At 36.3% G+C, this 12640-nt stretch overlaps 1 protein-coding gene across 1 annotated transcript in view; it reads right to left on the minus strand.

Moving 5' to 3' along the window:
• DACH2 (dachshund family transcription factor 2) overlaps positions 1 to 12640 on the minus strand; it is a 1617828-nt gene that overhangs the window by 655610 nt on the left and 949578 nt on the right. Inside the window, exon 4 of the mRNA XM_006871308.1 lies at positions 7429 to 7548. Within this exon, the coding sequence (XP_006871370.1) occupies positions 7429 to 7548 (120 nt within the window). The remainder of the gene's footprint in view (positions 1 to 7428; positions 7549 to 12640) is intronic.

Genomic DNA, 12640 nt, shown 5'->3' on the forward strand with positions numbered 1-12640 from the left:
CTGATCTCTTGACTGCTGCTTCCATGAGTGTTGATAGTTGATCCAAGAAGAATGAAGTCCTTGACAACTTCAATCTTTTCTCAGTTGATAAGAATGTTGTTTATTGGTCCAGTGGTGAGGATTTTTGTTTTCTTCATATTGAGATATAATGCATACCGAAGGCTGTGCTCTTTGATCTTCATCAGTAAATGTTTTAAGTCCTCTTTACTTTCAGCAAACAAGGTTGTATCATCTGCATACCGCAGATTGTTAATGAGTCTTCCTCCAATCCTGATGCCACATTTTTCTTCATAGAACCCAGTTTCTTGGATTATTTGCTCAGCATGCAGGTTGAATAAATATGGTGAAAGAATATAACCTTGTTGCACACCTTTCTTAATTTTAAAACATTCAGTGTTCCCATGTTCTCTTCAAACAACTGCTTCTTGGTCCAGGTACAGATTTCTCATGACTACAAATAAGTGTTCCGGAATACTCATACTTCTCAATGTTGTCCATAGCTTGTCATGATCCACACAATCGAAAGCCTTTGCGTAGTCAGTAAAGCACTGATAAACATCTTTCTGATATTCTCTGCTTTCAGACAAGATCCATCAGGCATCAGTAATGATATCTCTCATTCCACGGCCTCTTCTGAATCCGGCTTGAACCTCTGGAAGTTGTCTGTCAACGTGTGATTGTAGCCATTTCTGTATTACCTTTAGCAAAACTTTACTCGCTTGAGATATCAAAGAGATAGTCTGATGATTTCCGCACTCCACTGAGTCACTTCTCTTTGGAATGGGCACAAATATGGATCTCTTCCAATCAGTCAGCCAGATAGTTGTTTGCCAAATTTCTTGGCAGAGATGAGTGAGTTCCTTCTATGCCGCCTCACTTTCTTGAAAGATTTCAATTTTTATTCCATCAATTCCTGGTGTCTTGTTCTTTGCCAGTTCCTGCAATGCACCTTGGACTTCCTCATTCAGTTTCATTGGCTCTTGATCATATGCTACCTCTTGAAACAGTTGAACATGAACCATTTCCTTTTGATACAGTGACCCTGAGTATTTCTTCTATCTTCTCTTGACACTTTGTGCATCATTCAATAATTTGCCCAGAGAATCTTTCAATAATGAAAGTCGAGGCTCAAAATTTTTCTTCAGTTCCCCCAGCTTGAAAAATGCTGAGCGTGTTCTTCATTTTTTGGTTTTCTGATTCCAGATCTTTGCACATTTTATTATAATATTTGACTTTATCTTCTTTAGCTGATCTTTGAAATTTTCTGCTCAGCTCTAGGAGCTCCTCATTTCTTCCATTAGCTTTAGCATCTCTGTGCTGGAAAGCAAGTTTCAAAGTCCCTTCTGACATCTATTTTGACCTTTTATTTCTTCCTTGTCTTCTTAATGACTTTTTGCTTTCTTCACATATGCTGTTCTTGATGTCATCCCACAACTTTTCTGGTGTTCAGTCTTTAGTGTTTAATGTATCAAATCTGTTCTTCAGATGATCTCTAAATTCAGGGGAGACATATTCAAGGTCATATTTTGGCTCTCGTGGACTTGTTTTCATTTTCTTCAGCTTCAGTTTGAACTTGCATATGAGTAATTGATGATCTGTTCCACAGTCTGCCCCTGGACTTCTTTTCACTGATGATATGGAGCTTTTCCATCTTCTCTTTCCACAGATGTAGTCAATTTGAATTCTATGTATTCTATCTGGTGGCGTCCATATGTATAGTTGTCTGTTACGCTGTCTAAAGAAAGTATTTGAAATGAACAAATAATTGGTTTTGCAGAATTCTATCATTTGTTCTCCAGCATCATTTCTATCACCAAGGCCACATTTTCCAACTACTGGTCATTCCTTTTTGCTCCTGACCTTTGCATTCCAATCACCAATAATGAGCAATACATCTTGATTGCATGTTTGATCAATTTCACATTGAAGAAGTTGATAGAACTCTTCTATTTCATCCTCACTGGCTTTAGTGGTTGTTGCATAAATTTGAATAATAGTGGTATTAACTGGGCCTCCCTGTAAGCGCTTGTATATTATCCTATTACATACAGCATAGTACCTTATGACTGATCTGGATATGTTCTTTTTGACGATGAACACAACACCATTCCTTTACAATTTGTCATTCCTGGCATATAGTAAACCATGTGGCTCTCAGATTCAAAATGGCCAATACCAGTCCATTTCAGCTCACTAATGCCTAAGATATCGATGTTTATGCATTCCATTTCATTATTACAACTTCCGATTTTCCCAGATTCATACTTCATACATTCCATGTTCCAATTTTCAATGGATGTTTACAGCTGTTTCTCTTCATTTTGAGTTGTGCTCCATCAGCAAAAGAAGGTTCTGTGGACTTTTCTCCCACGAGCTTAATTCCATTCGCATCAACTCTACTTTGAAGAGGCATCTCTTCCCCAGTCGCATTTTGAGTGCTTTCCAACCTGAGGGGCTCATTTCCCGGCACTTTATCTGACAGTATTTCTCTGCTATTCATAAAGTTTTCAGTAACTAAAGATTCGGAAGTATTTTGTCACTCTTTCTTCCTAGTTTGTCTTTGTCTAGAAGCGCATCTGAAACCTGTCCACCCTGGGTGACCCTGCGGGTTATTTAAAATACCGGTGGCATAGCTTTCAGAATCATAGCAACTCACAAGCCACCACCATATGACAGACAGACGAGTAGTGGCCATTTGGTTTTATGTCAAAACTGTCACTTTAAAGGGTAGCAATTTATATATTCATAGTTTTTCTTGTATTTCACTTAGTTTTCATAGGGGGAGCATGGTGGCTTTGTAGGTTGAGCAGTGGACTGTGAACCAAAAGGTCAGCTGTTCAAGCCCACCATATGCTCTGCAGAAGAAAGATGAGGCTTTCTGCTCCTGCAAAGCTTAAAAGCCATGATAACCCTATATAGTATCCTTATGTGTCAAAACCAATTGGACTTCAAAATATCACCAGCATACAAGGGGGCTTCAAAAATTTAATGGAACAATATTAATATCTTTTCATTTTATTTTTCCTTGATCTTTTTGAAGCCTTCTTGTATAATAAACATTTGAAAGTCAGATTGTCATCTTTTCTCTTCATGTTGCTATTAAGTACTGTGAAGTCGTTTCTGACCCATAGTGACCCTATATAGGGTTTCCAATTAGCAGTTGGTGAGCCTGAATCACCAACCTTGTGGCTCAAACAACTTTGCAGTCCAGAGCATTAGCCCACAGCACCACACCAAGATTCCTTTCTCTTCATAGTGTTAAAATATTGACATTTTCACTGTTAGAATATTATACATGTGGATGTTTATTAAATATGAATACAACTGAATTTTGTTAAGATTTCTATTTAAGGATAAATTTAATCCACTGTGGAGTGGATTAGAAATGGTCACTAGTCACAATGATATTTCATTCACACAATGGATCTTTAAGGAATAGGTATTACTTGCTAAAGATATGCCAATGGAATTTGCATCATCAAAACTGAAAAATAACTGCATTAGATGATAATATATTGCTCAAACTCTATTGAGTATCTGATCATTCAATAAGCAAAGTAAACACAGGTTTACTTGTGCTCATTTATTAACCTGTAGTGAAAGTTTTCACTTTTTTTTTTCACCACATCAGTGATTCTTTTTCTAGGTATAGTTGGCATCTGTCTAATTAACTCCACAGCACCCATAGAAAATCAGTCTCTTTTCAAATTACAGTCCCTGAGAGGGATGGAATGCCCAGTAAACCAGGTAAGTATAGATTACTTGTGTGTACTTACTATCTGTAGTGAACAGTTCCACAAGTTTGTCCTTTGGTGAAAACCATGTGAAACTATTTACTACAGATAAGTAAGCACAAACTTATGCTTACCTTAATTATTGAGTAATCAAACCCTATCTAGAACACACAAGTGATGGAAAACTTTTAATGTGCTTTCTTTAGTATGACACCTCAAAACTCAATTGATTGAACACTATTATTGAAGTGATTGATTTTATTTTGACTAATTGAATCTTATATATACTTTGTAAATAGAGCCTTAGTTATTTTCAAAGACATAGATTCTCTTTTGGCTTATTGTCTGATTTCACATTTGTATCTGAACTACAGACACTCAGAAAGGCATTCTCTTAACCAGAAAGTAGTTTAATTTTAATTAATGTTGTTAAATATCAATATACACCCTCCTGTACCCCATTTTGGAAAGCACTAACGTTGATCAAAGCTGGCAGTCATGAAAGTTGGGAAAATATATTTATACTAGGCACAGTCTTTGGTCTCAAACAATTCAAACAACACATTTCAAACAGTGTAAATCCTGAGATTCCAAACTGAAAACCCAGTGCCATTGAGTCAACTCCAACTTATAGCAATCTCATATAGGGTTTCTGCAATGCTAAATATTTCCAGGAGCGAGAGCCTCATCTTTCTCCCATGGAGAGTTTGGTGAATTTGATCAGCCAACTTTGCCCTTAACAGTCTAACTGTTAATCCAAAAGGGTATCAAAAAGATATTAGTCTACCATTTCACAAACTTATCTTGAGATAAATTTCCATTTACAAATGCTTTTTTGGAGATTGGTTGTATACTGTTTTCCAACAGAGCAAAGATTTGGCAGACTTTGAAAAAACTATTATTTCTTCATTTATATCTGTATTAGTAACAGTAATAGTAATATTTCAAATAAGCTTCCTTTTGCTACTTCAAGATCAGTATAATTTAGCTGCTATATCTGCATGATCAAGGATACTGACTATAGTAATTCTATTTATTTAGCAACAAGTCTAACATCATACACAGGTAGAACCCTAATTATTATTATTTTTTTCATCACAATGATGAATAATATCCAGTGTTAAGCCAGGCTATTTTGTTATTAGGTGCCATTGAGTCAGTACCGACTTATAGCGACCCTATTCACAACAGAACAAAACTTGTTAAAAATACTACAAATTTGTAAGTTATAAATTAAGCCACCAGTGTATATTTTAAAGTGTTTATGTTTCTTATTAAAAGATATAACCAAGAAATTCTGTAGACAGTTTTCCCAGAAACTTGTTTATCTGAGATAAACATAACAGAAATTATTGCAGGAGACCTAATTTTTATTGTTACTAAACATTATTCTGTAACAATATTGAATTATAAGAGGATTCCTGTCAAATGTTGATCACTTTTTAAAAATGTTATGTATTTTTCTGTTTTTAGAATATACACAGCAAAACATGTACCAATTCAACACTTTCTACATGCAAAATTCAGTGAGATTGATTACATTTTTCTAGTTGTGCAACCATTGTCACTATCAACACTTTTAAGACACTTTAAGACTTGCACATCCTGGTATCATGCTGTAGGATAAGCATTGGACTGCTAACTATAAGGTCAGCAGTTCAAACCCACCAGCCACTCCTCAGAAACCCTATACAGGGTCACTATGAATTGGAACTAGCTCAGTGGCACTTAACATAGCGTGAGCTGAGACCATCAATTTTATCTCTGTAGCTTTGTTTTAAAAACAACTTTTTATTGCAGGGCTTCTATAATATCAAATCTGCATAACAAAACAGCATTGAAGAAGAGATAGAATGTTGAATGAGTAAGTATTTAGGATTTAACTGGATACGAGATTGAGATTTAACATTGCCATTTACTAGCTTTATGACTATGGACAAAGCTTAACTTCTATATGTCTGAGTTTCCGCAACTATAAATTGGAATTTATAAACTGGTTTTTCTCACACTTTTAGTTAGAATTAAAAGAAATACCATATGTTATACTTAATACACAGTAACTGATAACTAGTTGTTGCATTTTTCTTTTTATGCTTATTTTTAGTGTTAATTTTATCTAATCTCTGGGCTGCTCTCAATTATTGTTTTGGTGATGCTTCTGATGGTTATGTGTTATGGAGTTGGATAGCATTCATAGAAACCCTATATAGGGTTTATGGGAGCAGGAAGCCTCATCTTTCTCCCACAGAACCACTGGTAATTTTGAATTGTAGACCATGAGATTAGCAGCTCGATTCATAACCACTACACTACTAGAGCTCCTTCAATTACTGTCTAGTCAGTAAAAACAGGGACTATTCATTGATTCCTCAGTAATTTGCACCTGTGTTATATAGAAAGAAAATACCAGTATGAACGCTGGTTGAAGAGTAATTCTCATTCTGTAATTCACAATGCACAATAACTTTAACTGAACAGATCCATGATATATTGAAATCAGAATAGCTCTTCATACATATGTCATGCATCAACTTTCCTCTTTAATTCATCTTCCTTCATCCCTCCATAATAAAGCCCCACCACGTTTGAACTTTCAGGAGCCTAAAAGTTTGGAGGTAAGGAGGCTACTAATCTGCCTGTCAAACTATATTGAATTTAACAGCAGAATTAGATTAAAACCTGTGGCTACTAAGATCATCTTTGGCTGCCTCTTCTCTTCCCCCATAAAATGAAACCATATATATATACTCACAAACATATGGAGTCCTGGTGGTGCTGTATAATAATTACAGGACTGCTACTGTAAAGTCAGCAGCAACCTCACCAGTAACTTCTCAGAAACCTTATACAGGGTCACTGTGGAATCAACTTGATGGCCCACTGTTACAACATTTGTGTACATATGTTGTTGTTGTTAACTGTTGTCGAGTCAGTTCCTACTCATAGCAACCCTGTATAGGGTTTCCAAGGAGTGGCTGGTGATCTTGAACTGCCAACCTTGCTGTTCAAACTATCTTTGCAGTCCAACGAATTAACCAACAGTGCCACACCAGGACTATCTATCTATTCCCTTTTGCATGTATGGAATCCTGGAGTGGTGCTGCAGGATAATGCACTATAATGTAAGGTTGGTTTAAACAACAAAGTCGGTGGTTCAAACTCACCAACCATTCCTCAGAAACATTAGGCAGGGTCATTATAAGTCAGAATAGACTCAACGACATTTAGCTTAGCATGCATGTATGTTTGTATGTGTGTGTGTGTTCATTCATGTATGTTGAGAGATGTCATCCCACTTGCTTTCAAAACAGATATGAGGGGCTTTATAATCAAAACCAAGGTACACTTAACACAGGAAAAAAGAGAAAGACAAAGAGAGAGAAAAAGAAAATTAGAAAGAAGGAAGGGGGCATTCTACTCCAAAGAAATCCTTCTCTTCTCTCAGTAAATTTTCCTTTGATTACTACCTATTCAAAATCTCTGCCAATAATGTCTGGAGTCTATGAACATCTTCACTTAACTAAGTAGCTACAGAGAGTTTTCTAACTGTAGTGTGCAAATTAGCAGCAGTGTTTTAGCACCCTTCCTTGCAATATTTTTACAATCAAAGTATGTATATTATTCACTTTTCCTCCTTAATCTTTCCCCTCTCCCAACCCAGAATGATCTGCTTGGGATTTCTGAAGATACTCACCTGTATTAGAATTAAGATCGTCAGTTTCTGATTCCATTTCATTTCCCTGAAGAGTGTTCATAGCCATGAGTTTCATCTTCTGAAACTTCATTGCCTCAGCCATTGCAGCAGTTGTAATACCTATAACCAGGACAATCCTTTTTAAAATTGGAATTATTTCTTAATTTAATTAAAATCAGGATGTCTTTATACAATATAATATCAATCTTCCCACTTCTTCCATGTCATTACAATATTAATTTGTACTTCCTGCCTGTCCATTCCTGACTTCTCAGATTTATCCCTACACATAAAGGAATATTTAGAAAGATTGAAAGCTTACTGACAGTGGGATATGTAGCAGAAATAAGAAAGGTAGTATTTTCTGATCTTTGGCTACCAGTGGGTCCCAGAGCAGCCATCTTGTCATGGAGCAGATAAAAGAACAGGGGAGAGTTCCCATTGCAAGGGTCTGGCCAATCACCTTAGATAATTGTGTGAAGATTTTTTTTTTTCTTTCTGTTAATTCGCTTCTCTCTGCTCAGCCCCACTCTGTTGACTATAGTGCACCTCCCAACCCATAAAAGGGTCTACTATGCATACATATGCATGGATCTACTCAGCAAAGACCACTGGATCCAGAATTGAAGAATGGGGAGGAGTCAACGGGAATAGATTATGATGAAAGTCACTCCCAAAAAGATTTGAGCCAGTTGTGGGCTCTTTCTCACTAGGAGAAATGTCTGAACAGGGTTAAAGAAGGGAGAAAGACAGACAAAAAAGGAAACTGGGAGAAAATTAAATCTTGATTTACCTCATAAAGAACAACAGTAACATCTTGAAATTTCTCAGGTGGCCTTAAAGGCAAGAAACCAAAAGAGGGCCATTAAAGCCTTACTTATATTTTGCTACTGGTTTCTTTTTCTTTGGTAGAGATTCTAGACTTTAGCATCTAATCTTGCTTTTTATTGTTGATGTGGTTCTGTTTTTATTTTTTTGGTTCACCTTTTAACTTGAGGAGCCCCTTTCTGTACATAAGGTACCCAAGAGGAGACAGCAATTGTGGTCATAGACTCAAGCTACAATTACGCTGTATGAAATCCCACCATGTGGACATGAGTTAATATCAGCTTCTTTACACCAGGTAGATAGCCAACAACTGCTAAAATTACTATGAGTGGAGTAATAAGGGAAGCAAAAATGGAAGCCCATCTCCTGATCACATCTACCTGGAGGCAATCAGAAATCTTAATAATATATCAATATACATACATCCAATTACTGAAAACACATCTAAATATGGAAAATGCTAAAGAAACAACTGAAGATATTGGCTCATGTCCAGAAAGAAGATAGAGTTCTTGAAACCAATGAGCTGGAGATAGACATTGACATCCCATTGGAAAGAGGACAGGCTTTGGAACTGCCTGAGAAGAGATTCAGGAAAATGATATTGAGGTGCATCTAAATGCTGCACAGAGGGGTTTAGAAAAATAAGGAAGAAGTCAGTAGAGTGCTACAGGAACAATCAAGGAAGATAGAAATAGCATTGGAAATAATTCAAAATCTTTAAAAATAAGTTCAAATGATTAATAATAAAATATCAGAAATTCACAAGACACTGAAAAAGCAAAGGAGTAGAATTGAAGAGATGAAAGTCAGAACCAGTTAGCTGGAAGACAAATCATCTAATACTGCTAAAGAAAAAAAAAAAAAAAAAAAAAAAAAAAAAAAAAAAAAAAAAAAAAAAAATAAAAAAAAAAAAAAAATGTATAACATTCATGTGGGACAGCATGAAGAGGAATAACCTGAGGATTACTGGAATTCCAGAAAAGGAAGGATCACAGAAGAGTGAAAAGGAGATAGCTGAAGAGCTGCAGGAAAATTTCCATAACATCCTGAAAAATGAAAAAATAAGCATTCAAGAAGCTGAACGAACCCCAAGAAGGATAGACTCCAATAGAAAATCACCAAGACATATCATAATCAAGCTCTCCAGAATCAAAGACAAGGGGAGAATACTGCAAGCAGCTAGGGAAAAGAGAAGTGTTACCTACAAAGGCAAGCAAATAATATTAAGATCTGATCTCTCAGCAGAAACCATGTAGGCAAGAAGGCAATGGGGAGACATATATAAAACCCTAAAATGACAAACAAAAACTGCTGAACAAGAATCATCTACCCAGCAAAGCTGTCAATCAAATGAAAATGTGCAATCAAAGAATTCCAGGATAAACAGAGGCTAAAGGACTTTGTCTCAGCCAACCCAACACTTCAAACCATCCTAAAGGAAGTTCTTTGAACTGAGAATCAACAAAAATAGACAAAACCTGAGATTGACATATGTGTAAGCACCATCCAAAAGTCAATCGACAGATGGAAGACTCCAGGACAGAAAAAAACTACAAGAACAAATTCAGAGAATCTGGGATGTCTGTCTATGATCAAAACAATTACAATGTGAAAGAATGGAAAACCAGAGAAACAGAGATCCAGGTGATGGGAAAGTCAAGCAGATTTCAGGATAAAATAGACTGCTTTATTTAAATGGAGGAAAAATTTAATAGAATATAGGGTAACCTCAAAGAAAATTAATAGTTCACAACATATCAAGTAAAAGAAAATCCAAGAAAATCATGCATACATTAAAATTATGATGAAACTGACAAGAAAGAACATAGCAAAAAACATGAACTCACCACAGGAAGGCTTGCAAAAGAGAAAAATCAGCAGCACCACAACAAGGCAAACAAAATGACAGCAATTAATTAATATCTATTGGTAATTACACTGAATGTCAATGGATTAAATGCACCAATCAAAAGAAAATAGCAGAATGGATAAGAAAACATATGCTGTCTACATCATAGGCTGACCTCCCAGATTCTGTGCATTTGTTCTTATAGTTTTGTTCTGTTCTGGACTCGTCCTTCTGTTGATTTAATTCTGGGAGATGCTGCCATGTATGCCAATCTCTGGTTGTTTTCTGTTCTTGTTGTACTTGGATCTTCATTTTCATGATAAGTTGTGAACTATCAACTTTCTTTGAGGTTACCTGATAGTCCACAGAACTCCCTTTAGGATATTTTGTAGCACAGAGTTGGCTTTGGTAAAATCTCTTAGTTTCTGTTTATCCTGAATGTTTTGATTACAATGTTCTATTTTATTGATAGCTTTGCTGGATAAAGGATTCTTGGTTAGCAGTTTTTTTCTTTCGGGATTTTATATATATCTCCCTATTGCCTTCTTGCTTGCATGGTTCCTGCTGAAAGATCCGAGATTAATCTGACTTGCTTGCCTTTGTATGTAACACTTCTGTTTTCCCTAGCTGCTTTCAGGAGTGTCTCCTTATCTTTGATTTTGGAGAGCTTGAATATGATATATCTCAGTGATTTTCTTTTGGAGTCTATCTTTCCTGGGGTTCATTGAGCTTCTTGAATGTTTATCTTTTCACTTTTCAGGATGTTAGAGAAATTTTTTTCCAGCAGTTCTTCAATTATTTCCTTTGTGGACTTGTGTGATTCTTCTTGTTCTGGAATGCTGATAATTATTAAGTTATTCCACTTCAGGTTGTCCAACATGAATCTCAGACCTTCTGCAGTTTTTTTTTTTTTTAAACCTTTTTCTCTCTTTGGTCCTCTATCTTAGTGTTATTGAGAGATTTGTCTTCCAGCTCACTGGTTCTGCCTTCCATCTCTTCTATTCTGCTCTTTTACCATTTCAGAGTATTGTCTATTTCTCATATTCTATTATTGATCATTTGGACCTCTTTCTGTAGGTTTTAAATGATTTCCAATAATGTATCTATCTTATTTGATTGTTCCTTTAGCATTTCCCTGACATCTTCCTTATTTTTCTCAACTCCAATGTAAAGTGTTTTGAAAAATTTATAATCATTTTTCTGAATTCCTTCTCAGGAATTTCCAAGGCCTATCCTCCTCCCAGAATGGAATTTAGGTCTACCTTTAGGTTATTTGTTTCAGACATTGTATCTTGTTTCTGGACATGTTTTGATACGGTCATCTGCTTATGCTTCTTGGACATGTTTAGTGTTTATCTGTGGCTTTAATACATAATTGAGTATGTGTTTTGGTATTTTTTATGCTGATTGCTTACAGAAAGATGTGATCAGGATGTGGGCTTCCATTTTCACTCTTATTATTGCTTAACTCATAGTAACTTTCACAGGTGTTTTCTGCCTCCATGATATATGGCTGTTGGTATTGGTTCTTGCCTGGGTTTTGGTATTTTATAGAATGTTGTTGTAGCTTGACTATATGGCAGCAGTTGCTGTCTTTTCTTGGGTAATATAGGGAGAGAAAGACTCCCCAAAAGTGGAAGGGACAGCATACAACAGGAAAACAGTACCAGCAAAAGAAAGAAAGAAAGAAAGAAAGAAAGAAAGGAAGAAAGAAAGAAAGAAAATACCACAAAAGCAATGACAACAACAAAAAGACAAAACTAGACTGAACACTGTAGTGTATAATCATAGAAAAGGGAGAGGAGGGAGAGGATAAAAAAAAAAATCTGTAGCCTAATATGAGTATGACTTTAATGTCCTCTTTTTAGCTTCTTGCCTTAAAAGCTGCCTGAGAGATTTCAACATGCCACTGTTGGGTATAATGCTGTACCTCAGGATTTCATTTTGTTTTTGGCTTGTTTTGTTTTTAAACTCTGTTTTCCTGTATACAGCCCTGTCCTAGCTTTCTCTGTATTTAAAAAACAAAACAAAACAAAACAAAACCCACAACAATTCAGGGCCAGCTCTTGCGCAGAGTGTATCTGTGTGCATTCATGGCAGAAGTACCCAGCAGTGGTGATGGTGGGTGGTGTCCATTCATTCAGGCACCCCCTCTAGTCACCAGAATGGAGGTGTACAAACAGTTGGGAGTGTGTGTCAAAGAACAGATACCCCACCACCCCACCCCCCAAAAAAAGAAAAGAAATCAGAACAAAGCAAAACCAACATAGTATATTGTCCACCTTTGCTCCGAGGTCCTCACGGCATTGTTTCATGGTGTGTCTGCTCCCTCACTTAGTCTTGCAATTTGGTTTCACCCAAGTTATCGGTTCAGGGCCACCGAGACCACCAGATTCAAAAGTATGCAATTTCTTACTTTTGCTACAAGTCCCATTATCTATAAGCATTCAAACCTTTTAAATATTTCTATCTCTGTGATTCCGAGTTTGGGAGCTCTGCCCTGGATCTGCTTTGCCTGGTGTTCTGTGGTAT

This window comes from Chrysochloris asiatica, unplaced genomic scaffold (assembly GCF_000296735.1).
Source record: "Chrysochloris asiatica unplaced genomic scaffold, ChrAsi1.0 scaffold00167, whole genome shotgun sequence".
In the NCBI taxonomy this organism is placed as follows: Eukaryota; Metazoa; Chordata; class Mammalia; order Afrosoricida; family Chrysochloridae; genus Chrysochloris; species Chrysochloris asiatica.